Source organism: Acomys minous (assembly GCF_964271855.1).
Source record: "Acomys minous genome assembly, chromosome: 18".
Classification (NCBI taxonomy): domain Eukaryota; kingdom Metazoa; phylum Chordata; class Mammalia; order Rodentia; family Muridae; genus Acomys; species Acomys minous.
Window position 1 is genome coordinate 40,824,833 of NC_140501.1, and position 19,902 is coordinate 40,844,734.

Below are 19,902 nucleotides of genomic sequence, written 5' to 3' on the forward strand. Positions count from 1 at the left end.
AGTCAGAAGGTATGTGTGTGTTAGAGAGACTTGGGGGGAGCTGAAGGAGGAAATCAGGGCAGATATGATCATATTTCATTGTATACATGCAATTTTAGACCTCCCATGTCGAAATTCTCTACCAAGCCAGGTCCTGCATAACCTTCCCTAGGGTCTAGAAACAAATAGAGAAAAATATTATCCTAAATTTCACATGGAATCACAAAAGACCCCAGATAGCCAAGATAGTACTGGAGTGATTGCCATTCCAGATCTCAGACATATTACAGAACCCTAGCAATAAAAATACTGGCACAAAACCAGACGTGTAGACCAATGGAACAAAACTGAAGACCCAAGTATGAGTATACATAGTTATAGCCATTTAGTATTTAACAAAGATGCCAAGAATAAACACTCCAAAACCAAGTATCTTCAACAAATGGTGTTGGAAAAACTAGATGTCCACATTCAGAATGGAGTTAGACCTGTATCTATCACTTTGCACAAAACCTAACTCCAAGTGAATCAAAGACCTAAATGTCAAACTTGAAACTATGAAACCGCTAGAAGAAAACAAAGGCAGTAGCCTACATGGCATAGGTGTGGGGATGGACTTTCTGAATAGGATTAATTTGCTCAAGAATAAGGCCAACAATCGACAAATGGGACTTCATGAAACTAAGAAGCGTCTGCACAGCTAAGGGAACCATCTAGGGAAGAGGAAGGCCACAGAACGGGAGAGCATCTTTGCTGGCAGAGGATTAACATCTAGACTATGTAAAAAGATCAAATCCAAAACCCAAACAAACCAACCAAGCAGTTGATTCATTTAAAAAAAAAAGCTAAAAAAAAAAAATCTCATAAAGTGGCTATTATCCCTAGCAATTAGGTAAATTTCTTTGAACAACTGAAATTTCATCTTATCCCAGTTGGAATGACAAAGGTAAAAAAACACCAAAAACAAAAACAAAAGTGCTGGAGGGACGTGAGGATACAGGAACCTCATTCATTGCTGCTAGGTTCATTCACTAGTCCAATTACTTTGAAAATCAGTGTAGCAAATCCTCAAAATAAATCCCCAAATAAACTGACCATGTGACCCTGCTGTACCACTCCGTGGCAGCTGCTCTAAGGACTTGACATGCTACCCTATCTACTGTGCTCAGCCATGCTCACTGCTTCTCTATTCCCAATAGCTAGGACACGGAAACAACATACATATCCTTCAGTTAATTGATGGGTAATGAATATGCGATGCACATACACTATAGAATACTGTTAGGTGTAAAGAAAATGAAATCGTGAAATACGTAGATAAATAGCTAGAACTAGAAAAGATCACATTGAATGAGGTAATCCAGACTCAGAAAGACAAAATGCTGCATGTTCTTTCTTATTTAAGGGTTTTTAGCTTCAAATCTTCAGATGCAAGCTTAGTTCTCAGCCCTCATCTTTGCATCAGATTGAGACCTTTACAGAAAACCACACCAACCAACATGCATTGTGAAGCCCGGTACCAGTGGATACAGACATACATCATAGCCAAGCTGAGCCACCAGTGCAGAAGAGGGGGTCACAACAGTCAGAGCCAGAGGAACAGGGAGTCTTGTCTCCTAAGACTGTGTCTTCCAGAAAGGTCAGAAGCTGGGCCTATTGAGTCCCCACAACATGACTGACTAAACAGTGGCTATACAAGGATGGCCCCACCAGATCTGCTAACACAGATGGGGGAAAGATCAGGAGGCCTCAACCCTAGACAAAGAACTGCAAGCAGCTAAGGAATGCTGAGGGTGGGAGAAAGTCTTCCCCAGGGAAGAGCACACCAATTGGCTATCCAACACCAAATGGTCAGCTCTGAAAACATACATACAAGTAACAGTATGAGGACTCAGAAGACTGCATTTATGTATTCTGCAATATATAATATTATGTAACATTTTATGTATTATATATTGTATATATGCAGCAGTTAAAGACAAAAGAGCCATGAGTTTGAATGAGAGCAGGGGTAGGGGGTTATATTGGAGGGCTGGAAAGAGGAAAGAGAAGGCGCAAATCATATATTATCTCAAAAAAAATTAAAGTATCATCATGCAAGATATTATCCTTTCTGAAAACTACAAACCCTTCTATGAAGTGAAAACGGACAAGCAAAGTAGAGGTGCTAATCTTAGAATTCTACAGTCAACATTGTGATCTATAAAAACAAAACACTCCCCCCTCAAAACCTATCACTATACAAAGGAAACATAATACTTACTAGTTTGAGGAAAGAAAGGGGACTCAAAACTTTAGGCAGAGAAGGTTTTAAATAAACAGTGAGTTAGCAATGATTACAACTCTTAAGTAGTAAGCAAACTCCTGCCAAAGCAGACCTGGCTGGGATGCCCTTGCCGATGCTTCTGAGAGTTTAAGACCCCGCAGCTGCTCTGTTAGAGAAACAACAGTTGCTGCTGACAGGCCAACTACACAGAGCAAGTCTTTAAAGCAGAAAATCAATTTCAGACAGATAGCCTTTCAAAGACAACTTCAAAGGAAATGTCAGCAGGTACACACACAGGGCACTGCTCTGCAAAACGAAACAAACACCAAACACAACCCTGAAGTGCGCACCACAATGGCACTCAAGCGGCTTTCATGACAGGACACTTGCAGCACTGTTTACTGGGAGTATTGCTAACATCTGTTCCAGTGGTAAAGTAATGAGTGGTGACTGATTCAGGGCAAAGAGTTTTTGCCTTTCGGTTTCCCACGTAAGTGGGGACAGCAAATCGGAGAACTAAGAGCTGGATGACTCACAAAGATTACTTAATTTAGTGTTCCAGGTTTGGGTACCTTCAAGTACCTCCCCAATGAAGCCTGCCCAGATGCATTAACCCAAGCCGCAGAAGCTGTGCCTCTCTGTCCTAGGTAGTCCCTTTCCACACAGGAGCTTCAGGCCTCAAGAGAGAGGCTAGCTCTCTGAGCTGCGATGACTTAGAAACAAGTCATAGAGACAGAGATGATACCCAGTGACGTGAGCCTGACCAGTTAAAGATGACCACTTTACTAATCATAGTTTTGAAGACAGAGTACCAAGTGATGGATTCTATGTTGAGGAAACATCTTGTCTTCATTTTGAAGAATTTGTGGGTGCAGCCAGTTAAAAAAATCCTGACTGCAGGATAAACAGCTTAAGGGAATTTGATGGCATCTTATAGGAAGGACATTTTTATTTACTTCTAGAAGTGATGACAAACTCCATGAAGTTGAAGGAACCTGATTAAAATATATTAATGACTATGCATCTATATCTTGAAATGCATTCCAGAGAGGCTGGAAATAGATTCTGAAAGGCAAGTATAAAGTTTCCAAAATCTCTGCCATCTTGACATCCAAAGTGTAAGTTTGGAAAGTAGACAGTGTGTGGCTGAATGCCCTGTCCTGCTATTTATTAGCTACGCAACTTCTTACATTATTTAAAGAACTGAGCCCTGGTTCCCTAATGTGTAAGACAGATTCCAACACACATGCACACTGTACAGATAAAATAGTGCAATGTTCTTGAGGAATGTGGTTGAGTTGAAAGATGCCAACTACTATCATGTGTGAAGCTTTAAGGATGAGTTGTGTGGGTCTGGGGTAGGGAGAGTTCAGGGGCAGACCCTGTGCTTTGCATGCAAGAGGCTCTGGGTGGTGGGTGGGGGCTGGGGGCATTCTGTGTGTCCTCAGTAGATATTTCTATGCTGATGCACACCAACCTAAAACCTACTGTACTGAAATACTACAGAGTGCCCAGCTCGCTTCATCTCTCATCTGCCACAGACTAATGGGCCAGTACTCTGTCCTTACAGGAGGGGTTGTAGTTTAACCAATGGCTTATTGCAATAGAAGCAAAAGATGCAAGAAATAACAAATTCTAAATAGACAGACTTTTACTTAAAATTTAAAATAAAAAATGAAAAATTCCAGTATTAATAGAGTGGATGCTTAAAAAACAGAATACAGAAGTCATATGTATTTCATAAAACTAAAATAGTACAGGAAGCCATACCCAAGTCAAGGGAGCTGCCATCACATTTTAAATTGTTTAACGTGTAGACCATCAAAACTTTCAAATAAAACCATGGGTTAATATATTTCTGTAACTCATCCAAAGTTATATTATTTTGCTTAAAAGTGAGATTATACAACATTTTAAATAAAGCCTTTGAAAGTACTAGGAGAAAATAAAATTAAAAAAAAAAAAAAGAAAAGAAAGTAGTAGGAGAATGCCTAGCAACAAGACATCTGAGTAGTAATTGTAAGGCCCTAATGGGGCGTCTTCACCAGCAGAGGACACTTCTAAAGTGCAGTCACACTAACAGCCATTTTTAGATGTACAGGCTGTCTAGTGAGAACATTTGTATCTGTCTGAAGCAAAATGACACTTAGCTATATCCATAAAGTCACAAAGCACTAATATAACTGATTTTCTTTTTCTTTTCAGAACCTCTCACATGTCTTACAAATCTGTTCTTTGTGGTTTGAATAAGCATCTTAAGCTTAAGATCCAGGGAAAGAAGGACGTGGAGAAAAAGGAGGGAAATGATATATGCAATTAAATCTCTCAATTTAGTTATTTTAGTTTTCAACAAGGACACTTGAGAATGAAATGGGGTTTTTTGTTTTGTTTTGTTTTGTTTTGTCTTTTTAAAGAAAGAATGGCTTTTAGGAACATGTGCACTCCTAAGATAAAAGCCTCAGAAAGATAAAATGACTGGAAACAATGATGGCTCAGAAACATGACACAGCAGATGTGATTATAAAATGTCCCAGGATGTATCAGCAGTTATTTCTGGGTGTTGGGGAAGCAGCTCAGTTAGGCAAGATGGCACATGATCACAGCCCAGAGTAGGCTAGCCCGGAATACAAGACGACACATGCTCATGGCCCAGAGTAGGCTAGTGTGTAATACAAGAGAACATGTCTCAGAAAAATCAATCAGCCAATCAAACAAACAAACAAACAAACAAAAAACAACTTCCAAACAGTGATTTCTGTAGGGAAGGATTATGGAAGTCTCAGGTTTCTTTTTGTTTACAAACCAAGGATAAGAAAAGTGGCTTAAAAAGAAAGAAAGAAAGAAAGAAAGAAAGAAAGAAAGAAAGAAAGAAAGGTGGCTCAAGAAGACGTGAAAAGGCACCAAAAGAGAATTTCAGTCCAGAGCAATGAATCTGGAGCAAAAGGCGTGGCCACTGAAGCGGCTTCAAGCCTGTGCATCACAGGCAGAGCGAGAAGCGGCAGATAGGCCTGGGAGCTGGAGGAGACCTCTCTGTTCACCCACTTCACGGTGACCATGGCCTCTGAGAGTTCTTCAGGTGTTCCAAGCCAGGAGGCGCAGAGGATCAGGGATTAGCCTTCAGAGTCTTACTCTAAGATCTTCCATCACGGCACAAAAAGAGAAAACTTATGCATGTGTGTGCCCAGTTCCAGGGGGTATCATGGACGATGATGCTTTCCAAGTTGATTACTTGAAAATCACAAGTTTCTTTACTTTTGTTTTGAAAGATCCTTTTTTTTTTTTAAAACAAACTGATTGACAAGTTTCTACTAATTTGTTCATATTGTCATTAGAGTTGGAACACACATAGAATGCAGATGCATGCATACATGTGCGCACACATACACACACCTGTCCCTGTTCTAAGAGTCTCTATCTCAATTCCTTATCTACAAATGCAATTTATGAATAGTATGTGTATGTGTGCACATGTGTATCTAGTAGGCTTATTGTGAAAAGTGCTTTTAAATTATGTGTAGAAAGCTGCCTGGAGGAGTACCTGGCACCCAGGTACCTACAGAGTTTCTGCTGCCACCATCGAAAACCATTTCATTATCGTCATCGCATTACTGTGACAATAAAAATGCTATAATCATCACTCTCTAAAGTATTTGCATTTTATTTTAGATGTATGAAATGATAGTTCTTTCATTTTAATTACTGTTAAGTATAAAACAATGTGTCATTTAAAGTGGAGATTGAAAAATGGGCCCCCCTTTATTTAAAACATGTCTCCAGAATGACAGACTTCATAAATTATACTAAAATGGACCATTTAATTTGGAAGCACTGATATGAAGCACACTGTTTACTCTTAAAAGGAGCTTCAGATTTCAAACTCAGTTGAGGAACAAGCAATCTATGCTGAGAAAGTATGTGCATAGGTACCTGTGTTTATGTTCTCTATGTCTCTCCTTGGCTGTTTAGAACTAATTCAGTCATGTATGTAATACCTTGTATACATAAGTAAGGTAGCACCATACACATACAAGACATATAAAAAAATGTCATTTAGCCAGGTGGTGGTCGTGCACGCTTTTAATCCCAGCATTTGGGAGGCAGAGGTAGGTTGATCTCTGTGAGTTCAAGGCCAGCCTGGTTTACAAAGCAAGTCCAAGACAAGAGAAACCCTGTCTTGAAAAACCAAAACCAAAACCAAATCCAAACCCAAACCCAACCAAACCAAACCCAACCCAAACCAAAAACCAATGCCTTTTAAAACTAAAGCATTTAGTTTTAATCCAAATACTATCATGTCTGCCCAGGACACTAAAGCTTCAGATTTGCATGGCTCTATATGGCACACATCAATGATTATTTTGACTAGTTTCACTATAGAACAAGTAAAATAATATAATTTAAATTCCCCACAAAGCACCTCTCTGTTTTGAAGACATTTCTCCCAGTGTGCCTAATTTGATTATATTTATCATCTCTTTGACATGTCCTTTCTCTTGTATTAGAGATTGCAAAAGAGACGGATAAACCAAAACCACCCTGAGAAGGTCCTAGTGGAAAGGGGTTCGGGCAACTGGAAGTCTGCGCATCAGTTCTAGCCCAGTGCCAGGATCTGGGAATGTGCTTGTTGACCAAGAAGGGCTGCACTGTGACCAAATCACCAAAACAGAACAGCACTCTCAAGCTAAGCCCAACAGGCCTGTAAAGCTTTATTAAACAAGATAGCTCCATCCTTCTTATCATGCCGCGCCTTATAAAAACTGTGCAGACAGGCGCTGGATACGAAGAGATCTACATGCCTCTGTTTCCCAAGTGCTGATATTAAGTGCCTGGGTTGACAACACCACTCTTAAACAGCCTGTACATGTTCTGATTTGAGCTGAGGACAGACACGCTGTGCTGGGTGTCTCTGCTCCAACGCCTGCTGCATTTCTCTTTTGAGCAATGTAAGGTGGGGGCTACACTGTCTTCCTGCCCTCACCTTTAGTGCAGCTGTGATCACCTTGTTCTGGACTCAGTGTGATTTTTGCTCCCACTCAATCAGGATGGTGGTTAATTACATAACAATAGAATAAATAGGTCATAACAAGAAAGTTTATTCATGGAAAAGAGATATTAAAGTACTCAGACCATTTTTATCCTTCTACCTTAAGAATGGGAATCCAATGCCTTCAAAACTCTATGTAACTCCTATCAGCAGTTAGTTCTCTAGTGGGGAAACACTGTACTGGCTATGGCACACACCCCCCCAAAACAAAAACAAAACACAAAAACAAAACCACAATGTAGGGATGAGGCCCGAGCACAAACATTAACTTTTTTTACACATAACTTATTTACATAGCCTAGGCACAATTTTGTGCATTTTTAGCACATCTGTGTTTAACTGCAGCTTGCTATGTAAGTTCACAAATGCATTTTTCCACTTTAATATCATTTAACTTTTTTGAGATGGGGTTTCTCTACCTAGCCCTGGCTGTCCTATAACTCACTTTATAGACCAGGCTGTCCTCGAACTCATAGAGATCTACCTTCCTTTGCCTCCTGAGTGCTGGAATTAAAGGCGTGAGCCACTACGTCCAGCTGTGGCATCATTTTGGACACTCAAAAGTTTCAGATTGGGATGCTCAATGTATGTCACTTATAGCAGGTCCTGGTTTGCTTTTGCAGACAAGGGAAACAGCAATACTATGCTAGACAAGCAGAGGGCCTGGTGATGGGCTGCGTGAGGGTAAGCACGTCCTCCAGCCTGGCCAAACAGTCTATGTCACCTCTTTATAGCTGCTGCCAACACTTCCTCTTCCATTCTCAAAAATACCTTGATTTGAATGGCAAATTCTATTCTTATGTTTTCAATAACAAAACACTCTCATTTTTACCAGCAGGGATCCCATTCAGTGGAGAAACTTCTCCAAATTCAAATGCCTGAAGTGAAACTGAGAACCCTATGAGGGCAGCTGTGTCAGACCTAGGTATGCAGTTTGAAGATATGACAGTTACTGAATTCCAAGCCACTATCTCACTGACTACATCACTTTTCTTCTCCAATGTAAGGCCGGCAACCTGACAGGAAGAGTTCTGTGGTACCCGTAGGGTTTCTTGGGGAGACCCAAAACAACACCACTACTGCTAAGCTGCGGAAGTCACTACAACTTTCAGAAGAAGAACCCTGCTTTGAATGACTGTGCAAATTATATGCAATACAATCACCGCTACCCCCAGAAAAATTCACTTTCTCTACACATCTGCTCTCAGCTTACTTTTAGCTCTATGCAATCTCAGGTACAAGTTCAACCCTCTGTCTTCAGACCTTCACTTGTGAGCACCACAGATGTCATCGCTTGCCCTGGCAGGTGTGAACACGCTGTGCCAAGAACTGTCGTTTACTACCAAACATGACAACAAGGAAGGCAAAGCAGCATCTTCCTTCCTCCTAAGAGAAAATTGCCAAAAATTTTCTTATAACTGATGTACCGAACAAACACATATTTTAACCTTTAGATTATATATGAGCACTAAGAAGTTAGCTGAAGCCTGGCATTGTGGAACATGCCTTAATCCCAGCACTCAGGGAGGAAGAGGCAGGCGGATCTCTGTGAGTTCAAGACCAGCTTGGTCTACAAAGAGAGTCAGAAAGCCAAGACTACACAAAGAAACTCTGTCTCAAAAAACCAAAGAGAGAGATAGAGACAGAGAGGCAGAGAGAGAGAGAGAGGCAGAGAGAGAGGCAGAGAGAGAGAGAGAGAGAGAGAGAGAGAGAGAGAGAGAGAGAGAGAGAAATCAGCTGCAATTCACAAGCCTACTTTCCACAGAGCTAGAGTCCAAATTACATAAACTTGTTAACAGTGAAAAAACCCTCCCACTGCCAAATGAAAATCAAGATAAGAGTTTGTAAAAGGGATGTGAAAAGTGACAGAAGTTGAACATTAAAGACACTGTCTGAACTCTCTAATATATGAGATGTTATATGCAATAATTACTTTGTTCAAGATGCTGATAAGGACTGTTAACCAACCACTAAAGTAGTATTGTATAGAAAAACGTATGAGTAACTGACTTCCACTCATTCTTCCTGAAAGAGAATTATTCATCGATAACAAAGCAGTACATTCAGAATGTCTCACATAACACCATCTTGTGCTTTTACCACAGAAGGGAAATATTTGTTTCTCTTTGAGAAATTCTTGGATGTTAGTAATTTTTTATAACAACTTCAAATAACGAGGATACGTATACATATGAAAATATTTATTGCCAGACTAATGACTGATTAAAACATAACCTCACTCTAAATAGTGCTGCCCATAACAGAATATGGTCTAGTAATTTGCCTTAAGAATTGTAATTGTTTCATGTGAATTTATGACCACCTACATTTTGTAGACAAAGATGGCATAAATGCATTATCAATAAAATAGCCATTAAAGTCATTTTGCAGTTAACATACTCTGCTAACTACCTTCTGGTCAACAGCAATGTGGCTTGAACATATAGAAGGGGGCTGACAGCCCATATGCTAAGAATCTGATTTGTTCTCACTACCTCTCTCATCTCAAAGCTAAAATAGGTACCCTCAGCTCTTCACTAGTCTGCTCAGCTTAGGAGCCTGTCATAAAGTTATATAGTGACTGAAACCAGAGCAGCTTGGTAAAGGAACATCACTCTGTGATGTCTGCACATCTGTACACTGATTTGCACTGAATTTATGAAATAACAAGACCCACAGTCATTCAACAAAAGGACAGAGACTGATAAACAAATATTTCCCTTTATTTGAGTATATTACATCTACTTGTGGGTTATTCATAATAAATGAAATCCTTATTTTCCATGACTACACACGATGCTACTCCACTGAGAACCAGCCAGCTCGCAGGAGCATCTGAAGAGCACTCACTACTCACGGAGGGTTCCCCACACCAACTCAGCTCAGTGTCTACAGGAGAGAGAAACGATCGGCTTCTAAGAACCAGAAGAATAATGCTCAAGATCATTTATCAACAGTGGGTCTCCTTACTCCTTTGCCAGCTGCACATTGGTAGGTTTTGCTCCAATGGGGATCCCATATTTGTGCAAAGTGTTCACCAAAATCTCCCTCATGTCGTTGTTGTAAGAATCAAAGTCAAATACATTCCGAACCACACTGGAGAGACCTTCAGTGGGAAATTTCTGTATGAAAACAAAACAAAACAAAACTTCATTATATATGAGATAAAGGATACAACATTATAAAGGCATGTAAAACTGAGAGAGCAACAGTCCAACGCACTTCAGCAGAAATGCACTGGCCGTGTCTGATAAGCAGACAGTAGGAGCACAGACACGCTTCTGCTTAGCGGTGACCGAGACAGCTATTGCCATTTTGAGACACACAATGGAAGTGGAGGAGGCGCAGGTCTTCCCCTCGGGTGTCAGGCCCTGCTCAGACCCTCTGCTGGCTCATTAAACCTGCTTGCACTACTCACACCAGCCGAGACGGGAAACAGGCTGGATGCCCACTGACAGGCGGATGGGTTAATACAGTGTATGTACATACATCAGGGTTTTATGAAGCCATAAAAAAAAAATGAAAGTGTGTCCCTCACAGGAAAACGCACGGAACTGGACATCGTGTGACATGATGTAACCAGAAGCAGAGAGACACACACTCTGTGTTCTCTCTTACATGTAGGATCTGTGTTGAGCCATCACACAGAGCCCATGTGGGGTACTCTGAGTGACAAGGAAGAAGTTTAAAAGGAGAGAGGAGTGGAGAACAAAAGAGGGAAAGACAAAAATAGCACCTCTTCTCTTCCACGCACAATCAGTTTTAACTCTATCTACACATGTAGGAAGAAAGCAGAGCGAACAACTTGGGGGGAATGGAGGCCGTATGAGTTACAGAGCGACGAGAGGGAAGGGCAGTGGGGGACTGACCAGAGCAAGGCACCATGCCATACATGTAGGAAACTCTCATAATAAAACCCAGCATTATGTGTTCTAAATACAAAGTAACTTAAAAATAAGAAAAAGAACAATTTAAATATATCAGCCAAATAAAATGTTGAATCTCAACACACACGTGTCTAGAAAATTCACAGCCTATGAATAAATGGAAAAAAAGATAAAGGAACAAGGAGGGAAAGAAGAACTTAAGTATAGGGAATGGAGACCGGGTGGCCACCTGCTGCTCTCGGGAGCACGGAGGTAAAGGCGCACACGAGGCAGCACAGCGAGACATACGCTGGCCGTTCCTCTACTGACTGTTTTCATTGTCTTTTGGTGCTAGCATATAAGCTGGTGTGCTGGACTTAGCAAGACCTCTTACACAGAATAAGATTTTCTTTTTCTTTCCATAAAAATATTGCTATTATATATAATAAAACACAGATATAACAAACACGTAATAAACATATGATATATAACAAAAATTTTTTTTCAAATCAATTTTTCAGCCTTCAGGATAGAATGTGATATTTCTATATGTGTATATGTTGTAGTATAATTAAAGCACATGAACTGACCGGTTTGTCATTTTGTATAATTACATTTTAATAGGGGTAATCATCTACAATCTACTCTCTTAGCAGCTTTGCGATGACCGTCCCATTACTATTCACTGCTCTTCAGCCACCGTGCTGTGTAACAGCATCTCTTCCTCTGCAACTGATGCTCTTTTCCCTTTTTCACCTCCCAGTAACCTATTTTTTTCTTGGAGGGTTAGAGATAGACGAGAGTTCAAGAGTCATAAGGCCATGGCTGTTGTCTGGACATCATTATTTCCTATATAGAGTTTACATGGTCTTTTCATTTCTTTTCTTTTCTATCAAGTGAACTATATATTGTATATGACCACAGGAACTTTACTCTCTTGACCACTTTATCCTATCTTGTCAAATGTTCTTTTAGTTCATTATCAGTCAGCTCTTGCTCTGCTTTCTACCTTTACTTCACTTGTAATATTTCCTACCCAGATACCATATGATGGTTGTAAAAAGCCAAACAATAGAAACATTTCCTTCTTGTTTAATTATTTTCTCCTCCAACACACACACACCACATATCAAACAAAACAAACAAAACCAACCCATCATTTTTTTTTAGCTGATTGGTAATGATCATGGCACAAAACATTGCCAAGGCCAACCCAAAGACTAAAGTGAGAACATCTGATCTTCTAGATTTATTACCTAGATTATGCACAATTCATATCAGACTACCTGACTGACCTATCACAGAACAGAGACATCAGTTATAGACGACAGTCTGGGAGACACCGCATATACCACACCTGTAAGTGTTTGACAATGTTGACAACTTCTCTGGTGGAATAAGGGTAGTTGATAACCCCTTGGTCAGCCAAGCTCCTCAGCTCTCCAAAGGCTGCCACGAGCTTCTGAAGGATGGCTTCAGGCACATTTGGGCCGTACTGCTTGAGCATCTCAAGCTCTGAGTAGGGCTTGGGGTTGTCAATGGCATGACAGCTAAAAATGTCACCTATAGAAAAGAAGGAGAAAATAACCTTCAGTAAGCAGTCAATCCATTGTAATGCCGCAGAACAAACCGCAACGGTGGTTTAAAGAGCCAGTAGTTGCTCAGCAAATCCCAGAAAGCCAACCTAATGAGTAAGTAAGTAAGTAAGTAAGTAAGTAAGTAAGTAAGTAAGAAAATGCCTGAACCAGAAGAAAGCTAAGTAATGTGTGCTTTGTTCGGCAGGAATTTATTTCTGTGATACCTGAACACATGCTTCCTGGGAGATATTGAAACACACAAGGGCACACTGCTTTGTCCCTGGCATAACACTAAATGTAATGGGCCGATCTAGACCAGCAGCAACAAGACCTTATTTTGACTTAGGAATAAGAGTTATTTTGTGTGTGCATGTGTCGGAGTGCTTGTGTATATTGAAAAGGAACAAAACAGAGCAGCTTCAGCTCTCAGACCAATTATTTTCAACTACAAACATGCAGGGAAGCTTTGGTTTTGTTTGTTGAAAGTGGAAGTTATCCTGAATGTAAAAAGGCACTTGGTCCCTCTACTATGAAGTCATCAAATAATTACTAGGTATCTCTAGACACCAAGTAGCCCTGGGTAATGTAGATCAATGATTTAGAAAGTCACCATCCCCGTGGAGTTTACATCTTGTGAGATAAATTGGTCATGTACCAACATGACAGGAGAAGGGGTGATGGGATAGGGCAGTCATGCAGGCTCCATGTGGAAGAACATTCTAGATGGTAACACAGCTAAGCAAGTATACCTGGCATATGGAAAGGTGAGGCAGGAGAGCTGGAGACAGGATGTGGGAGTTATCACAAAGGATACTGGAAATCACTGAACATAGCCCACCATATGAGTGCTGAGCTTATACTCAGTGAACCGGGGAGCCAGAGGATTTTTTTTTAACCAGAGGAATAGACAGCTGTCAAGAACAGACCATAGAGCAGTGGTTCTCAACCTGCCTACTGCTACCACTCTTTAATGCAGTTCCTCGTGTTGGGGTGACCCCAACCATAAAATTATTTTTGTTGTACTTCATAATTGTAATCTTGCTACTATATGAGTTGTAATGTAAACATCTGTGTTTTCCATGGTCTTAGGTGACCCCTTTGAAAGGACTGTTTGACCTCCAGGGTGACCCACAGGTTGAGAGCTACTGGTGTTGGGAACAAAGCCCATCTAGGGGTCTGTCTCCAAGGACGTTACAGAGCAACAGCTTTGGAAGGCAGTCTCTTTGGAATAGTTAGGCACGCTGTTGCAGATCCTTAAGCTCAGGCCTCCTGCACAGCATCTCACTGCAGATGCTGGGTTACCTAGCCTCTTCCATGTTGTCCTGGGAAAACTGGAGCTTCAACAACCAGCACAAATGCTGACTCACCAACTACTGACTTTTTAAAAAAAAAGTGTTTTGAGATAGGGTCTGACATTAACCCAGGCTGACCATGAACACCTGATGCTCTGTCATCACTCCCGCAGTGTAGTGCTGGTATGGACCGCAGCACTCAGCTTTTATAACTGATAGGAAATTGTGGCAGGCTAACCTATTAGGCAAAAAGTAGCAAAGATCATGACAGTAGGCAAGAGGAGAAGCAAGAAATACATTAACCTATTATTGTTATATTATAAATAATTAAGATGACAGGGTGGTGGCTCCAACTAAAGCGATGGCCAATGTTGGTGATGGTGAGATAATTTGGAACATGTTTTAAGAGCTAGTAACATTTCCTGGTAGATGGTAAGATGTGTAAGAGAAAGAAAAGTCAAGGAAGATTTTGCTGTTAAGAAGGAGTTATTATAAATCAAGGGGGTTAAGGAGAAAAAATGCCCATCCAACAACTCAATCTCATACTGTAGAAAGTTAGATGCAAGGTAAAGAAGGCATCAATAGCAGACAAGTTGGAAATAAGTGTGTTCAGCAGGGAACTGGAAAGAAAAACCACGGTAGTAACAGTTATTTAATTGGTATTATAATATGACATACTTCGATGTTTACCAAGGGAATGAGTGTAGGTAGATAAAGAAGATCAGAACATCCTATGGATGAGTCAATGAAGAAAGTGGCTAAGGATGGCCATCAGTGTGGGAAGAAGCCAAGCAAGCAAGCATTGGGGAAGGACCGGAAGTCAAGTAATGGGAGGACAGTGACTAACACGGCACCGACCCTAAGCACTGCTGATGGTAAGACAGCCAGGGAACCTACACTGGGCTTAGTCACAGAGATGGCCCTGATGACTCAGTCAAGAGCTGCTGCTGTGCGGTGATTCAGGAAAACCTCCAATAACAACTGACTTGGGAAGGGTAAATAAGAAATGGAGATGGGGACTTCCGCAACTTCTGAACACAAAAAGCTGTTCAAAGCAAGCAGAACAAATGACAGCAGCTGGAAAATAAAAATTAAGGTGCCAAGAGGCCAGGGATTTACAAAACCCACGTTGTTCAGCAAATACTGGGGGTGGGGGTGGGGGGTGGGTGCAGGGAAATTGGGGAAGAGGGAAGTGGAGCATGAAGGGGAAGAGGAAGATGGAAAAGGGGAAGGAGGCCTGGAGTGGGTGGCAAGGAACTAAGAACTGGGAAAGAGTGACTACACAGTACATGGTAACGGCAGAAGGAGACAGCACAGACGATGGGCATCACTGCAGGACGTAGAATGAATGTGGAAAGGGGTGCGCTGGGGCGAGAGAGGCTATGAAGAGCCTGGACCCGGAGAGAACTTATATTTCCATATAGAGAGAACTATCGGCTTGCTCTGGAGTGCTCACATGAACACATTTGTCAGAGCAGCAGGAATGCAGGAATCTAAAATAAAAACTACAGAAATAGTACACGTGACTGTACAGTATACACCTGTCCCTTCTGAAATGTATAGACTACCGTCCTCATTTCCAAGACTTATTGTTTCAATTAATATTCTGAGGACTGATTTTCATTTCAGCATGCGGATATCACTTATATTTCTCTTAACAGTGGCACGCTACTCTATTGCGTGGATACAGAAGAATTTCTTTCTCTAGTCTCCTCTGGAGGGGTCAGTGGGTTGGTTTCCTTCTAGTTATTATATACAATGTTGTACTGACTGCCCTTGTGCTTGGATGGCTATGCAGGTAAGCTGTTGGAAGAAATCCCTTGTGGAACTGCCAGATCAAGATCCTAACAGGAGCATGGGCCTGCTTTCTACTGTGTATGAGATTCCAGAGTAGAGGGATCCTCCTTCACACTTCTGATGATGATGTGCACAGCTGGCCTCAGTCTTTTTCATTAGAGGAGGTGATAGAAGTAGGCACTAATAGGCAATCAATATGGAGCACTAAACAGCAAACTACAGCACAACTGCTTAAGAAGAAAGGCGCTAAGTCAGACTTGGACACACAGCCTAGCTCCACCACTCATTCACTGAGAGATCACAGAAAAATAATGCTTGTGAGTATCAAAAGCTCTCTCCCCCCACAGGTGGTCATGACAGAGACATGGCCGTCAGTGAGGAATAGCAGCCACTTCAGCACTGCTGTTGAAATTATTATTACAGTCATTTTTACCTAAAGTTCCAAAGAAATCATTGCCCAAGAAAGGGAAGCCAGGCCTGTTGGCCAGAACCACCATCCTGAAGTCGGGATGAATCACGATAACGTTTTCTCTTCCATCCACATTAGCAGCATCTGAAAAATGAAATGGGTCATTTGTGAAATCTGCTCAAAAGAGCGTCAGGTGCTCCTGAATCAACTGTCATCTACAGGGAGGTAGGGCATATGAGTAACATCAGTGAGGCCCTGGTTCAAGACAGAAAAGAAAAGAAGCCATTTAAAAAATACCTGAGTTTGAAAGTTATTATGTTTGTCTACTTCTAAACTAGCTTTCAGTATTACAGGAGACATAGGGGGCCAGACACAGCCAGGCTCATCACAGCTTTGCTTTGGCGGCCCCATTTTCCTTCCTGTTGCACCAGCTTTGTAGTGCTGTCAAGTCCAGACCAAAGGAACAGGCTGAGTTCTGACCCTTGAGGGAGAGCCAATACTCAGGCTAAGGCAAATTCTCATTTTTCATAAACTGTGAAGGTGGAATGTTAGAATGCTGTTATTGGTGCTAAGTAGAGCCTAAAGTAGGGACCCTGCAACATCATCATCAAAGTGGAGCATCTCTATGATGCTGACCTTTCTAATGGAGCCCTCTTTATGTGCACTCTTCAAACACTGATTTTACGGTACTGGCTATGTATTTTCTATGGTTGATCATAAATTTCCAAGTCATTCAGGAGACAAAAAAATTGAAAATTAACATCTTGTATTATATTTATCACACTTAAATTGCCTTGCAGTTTAGGTTTTACTTTGGTTTTTGGTCAGCTTGACGGAAGGTTGAATCACCTGGGATGAGGGAACCTCAACTGAGAATATGGCTCCGTAAGACCGCCTGTAGGCAAGTCTGTGCGGCTTTTTCTTGGCTAATGATTGATGTGGGAGGGCGCAGCGCACTGTGGGTAATGCCACCCATAGGCAGGAGGTCCTGAGGTATATAAAAAAGCAAACTGAAAGAGCTAGGAGGATTAAGTCAGCAAGCAATATGCTCCATGATCTCTGCCTCAGTTCCTGCATCCAGGTTCCTGCTTTGAGTGCCTGCCCTCCCTCGGTGATGGGGTGTGATCTGAGAGCGCAAACCAGAATCTATAAGCTGGAATGCACCTCTCCCTCCTGAAGCTGCTTGTGATCACGCTGTTTCATGACAGCAACAGAAATCCTAACTAAGGCGATATTGATGAGGTTTAACCTATCTTCATTTTCTCCCCAGCAAATACTGCAAAAAGAATGGAGGTTTGGGGAGGAAGAAAGGAAGGTCCAAAGCAGAGAACAACTCCTCCTGAGGTACAAACGTATATATACATACAAATTAAATAAAACATGCAATGTGCATAGCATTCTGCCTGCACGTATGCACCACATGTGTGCCTGGTGCCAATGGAGGCCAGAAGACATCACTGGATTCCTTGGAACTGGAGTTACAGATGGTTAAGAGGCAACATGGGGGTGCTGGGAAAGGAACCTGGAGCCTCCGGAAGAGCAGCAAGTACTCTGAACCACTGAGCCATCTCTCCAGCTCACATTGGTGATTTTTAACTGTACAGAGCAATAATAAATTAAGTTCTGTGAGCAAGAGAAACAGGCCAGGGTTTCTAACATTTCCAGATGCAATTCAATAATAGAATCACACACAAATATTTGAAAAATGAGTATAAAGATTCAAGGTTGACATTTTCAGAGTAGAACAGCATGAGGCCGGTTTGTCTTATTTCTCTGCTGATATTCTCAAAGACTGAGTCTAAGAAAGGAACCAAGGGGCTGTGAATGCGGATGGTGAGAGAGCACGCGACTCTATGACTGAAGCTCTCATTCTACTCTCAGCACTAATAAAAAGTCTAAAGACGCAAAAATTACAAATATTAAGGAAAATGGTGCTTTTCACTACTCACGTGCAACGATACGTCTTCCATCCGCTAAAATCATTTCTCCATTTTCTACCAGAGTTTTCAAAATACAGGTGACATTTGTCGGGGCTTTGTCTGCCTCATCTACTACAAGAATATGGCCCAACTTTACTGCTTTAACCTTTGAAGAGAGAAAACTTATCATAAGCAACAAAAGAAGTAAAGTTAGTGCTATTGAAAGCTCATCTCTCACTGCTTTGCATTTGCCAAGCTGGTGGTAAGTGCAGGAGCGGAGGGCGCCTGCCACAGTCAGCAACAGACGCACCACAGACAGACGCTCTGCATTCTTCTCTCAGGGTCAGAATCATCCCCAGCAACACTTCACACCCTAGAGTGGGGGGACCTAAAGGAGTGTAAGAAGGAGATGAAGTGTCACAGAGGGTAGGAGGAGTTAACCTAACAGCCACCGTGTGTTTTGGAAAACTGCTTATTATGGGTTCTCAAATACTGTTAGTTTAAAGGTCAGAGGAGGTGGGTTTCAAGGCAAAGCGAGTCAATGGTCAAACTGCATTTGTGGAAGAGTGAACATGGGCAGCCGACATACTCTCTAGGATAGCAAATGTACGAAAAGGCATAGGAAGGGAGATTGGTTTTTTTTCCTAAGGAATGGGTCGCCAGACCAGGAAATATGCACTTCACCTCACCAAGTAATGAGCCATAAGTACACATGTGTGAGTTCTGACCTTACAAAAAATGGGCTACGCTGCAGAATACTGAACTTGGCAGACTATGCAGAATAGACTTAGTTTGGGAAACTGACTGAAGTGGGTATGGAAAAACACAGGGACGGGTATTAGGGTGATCTCGTGGACTGTTTGCATAGGAAGGGAGAAAAGAGGGCAAGCACGTGCGGTCTCAGGAACCATGTGAAGGTGACATGGAGAGAAAGGTGGAGGCTGCAGACCCGACCAACCTTGCCATACCTCTCCTTGTGCTTCTAAGGAGCAGATAGGAGACACTCTATGCATTTTAACACACATTTAAAATTTCTTTCTAAAAGATACTAATAACTGGCAACATAGTAAGTACATTATAAATTCTGACTGCAGTGTTAAATAATGATTTTCAGAATATGCAAATTGATAAAGGATGCTTCTCCCTTTTTCTGTTTGTTTTGTTGGCCTTTGTTTGTTTGTTTTTTGTTTTTGTTTTGTTTTGTTTTGAGATGAGGTTTCCCTGTATAGCCCTGGCTGTTCTGGAACTCTCTCTGTAGAAAAGGCTGATCTGGAACTCAAGAGAGCCTCCTGCATCTGCCTCCTGAGTGCTAGGATCAAAGGTTTGCATCACCATTGCCCAGCTACCATGATTCCTTTTATCACAATATTTTATACTGTATTCTCAAAGATTTGATAAGGATTTTTTAAATTTATGGTAAAAATAAGCTAAATTAAAGAAAGAAAAGAAGAAACATGGCTCTTCCCCCTAATACATCTATGTTCAGAGAAGGGCTGGGCTCCACCACGGAGACTTCTTTCTGGCACAGATCCCAAAGTCCCCAGCCTTGGGGGTGTGGCCCACAGCAGCTCCATGATGGCTTCCTGCTGCACAGCTTAGATGTGAGTGTGGAGTGGGAGCTGCATCCTCTGAGCTTCCCCAAACACTGAGTTAATGTTTGGTTAGTTCAGAACAGCAGCAGACTTAAAATGAGTAGAGGATTCCTGTCAATCCCTGAATCTCTCACTCAGGAGAGAAAGTGTAGTAAGAGAAT

General features: G+C 41.5%; 1 protein-coding gene across 1 annotated transcript in view; it reads right to left on the reverse strand.

Moving 5' to 3' along the window:
* VWA8 (von Willebrand factor A domain containing 8) overlaps positions 1–19,902 on the reverse strand; it is a 312,204-nt gene that overhangs the window by 119,268 nt on the left and 173,034 nt on the right. The window contains exons 23-26 of the mRNA XM_084767930.1: positions 18,180–18,315; positions 16,255–16,374; positions 12,513–12,718; positions 10,260–10,411 (exon numbers count right to left, since the gene is read on the reverse strand). Of these exons, the coding sequence (XP_084624056.1) occupies positions 10,260–10,411; positions 12,513–12,718; positions 16,255–16,374; positions 18,180–18,315 (614 nt within the window). The remainder of the gene's footprint in view (positions 1–10,259; positions 10,412–12,512; positions 12,719–16,254; positions 16,375–18,179; positions 18,316–19,902) is intronic.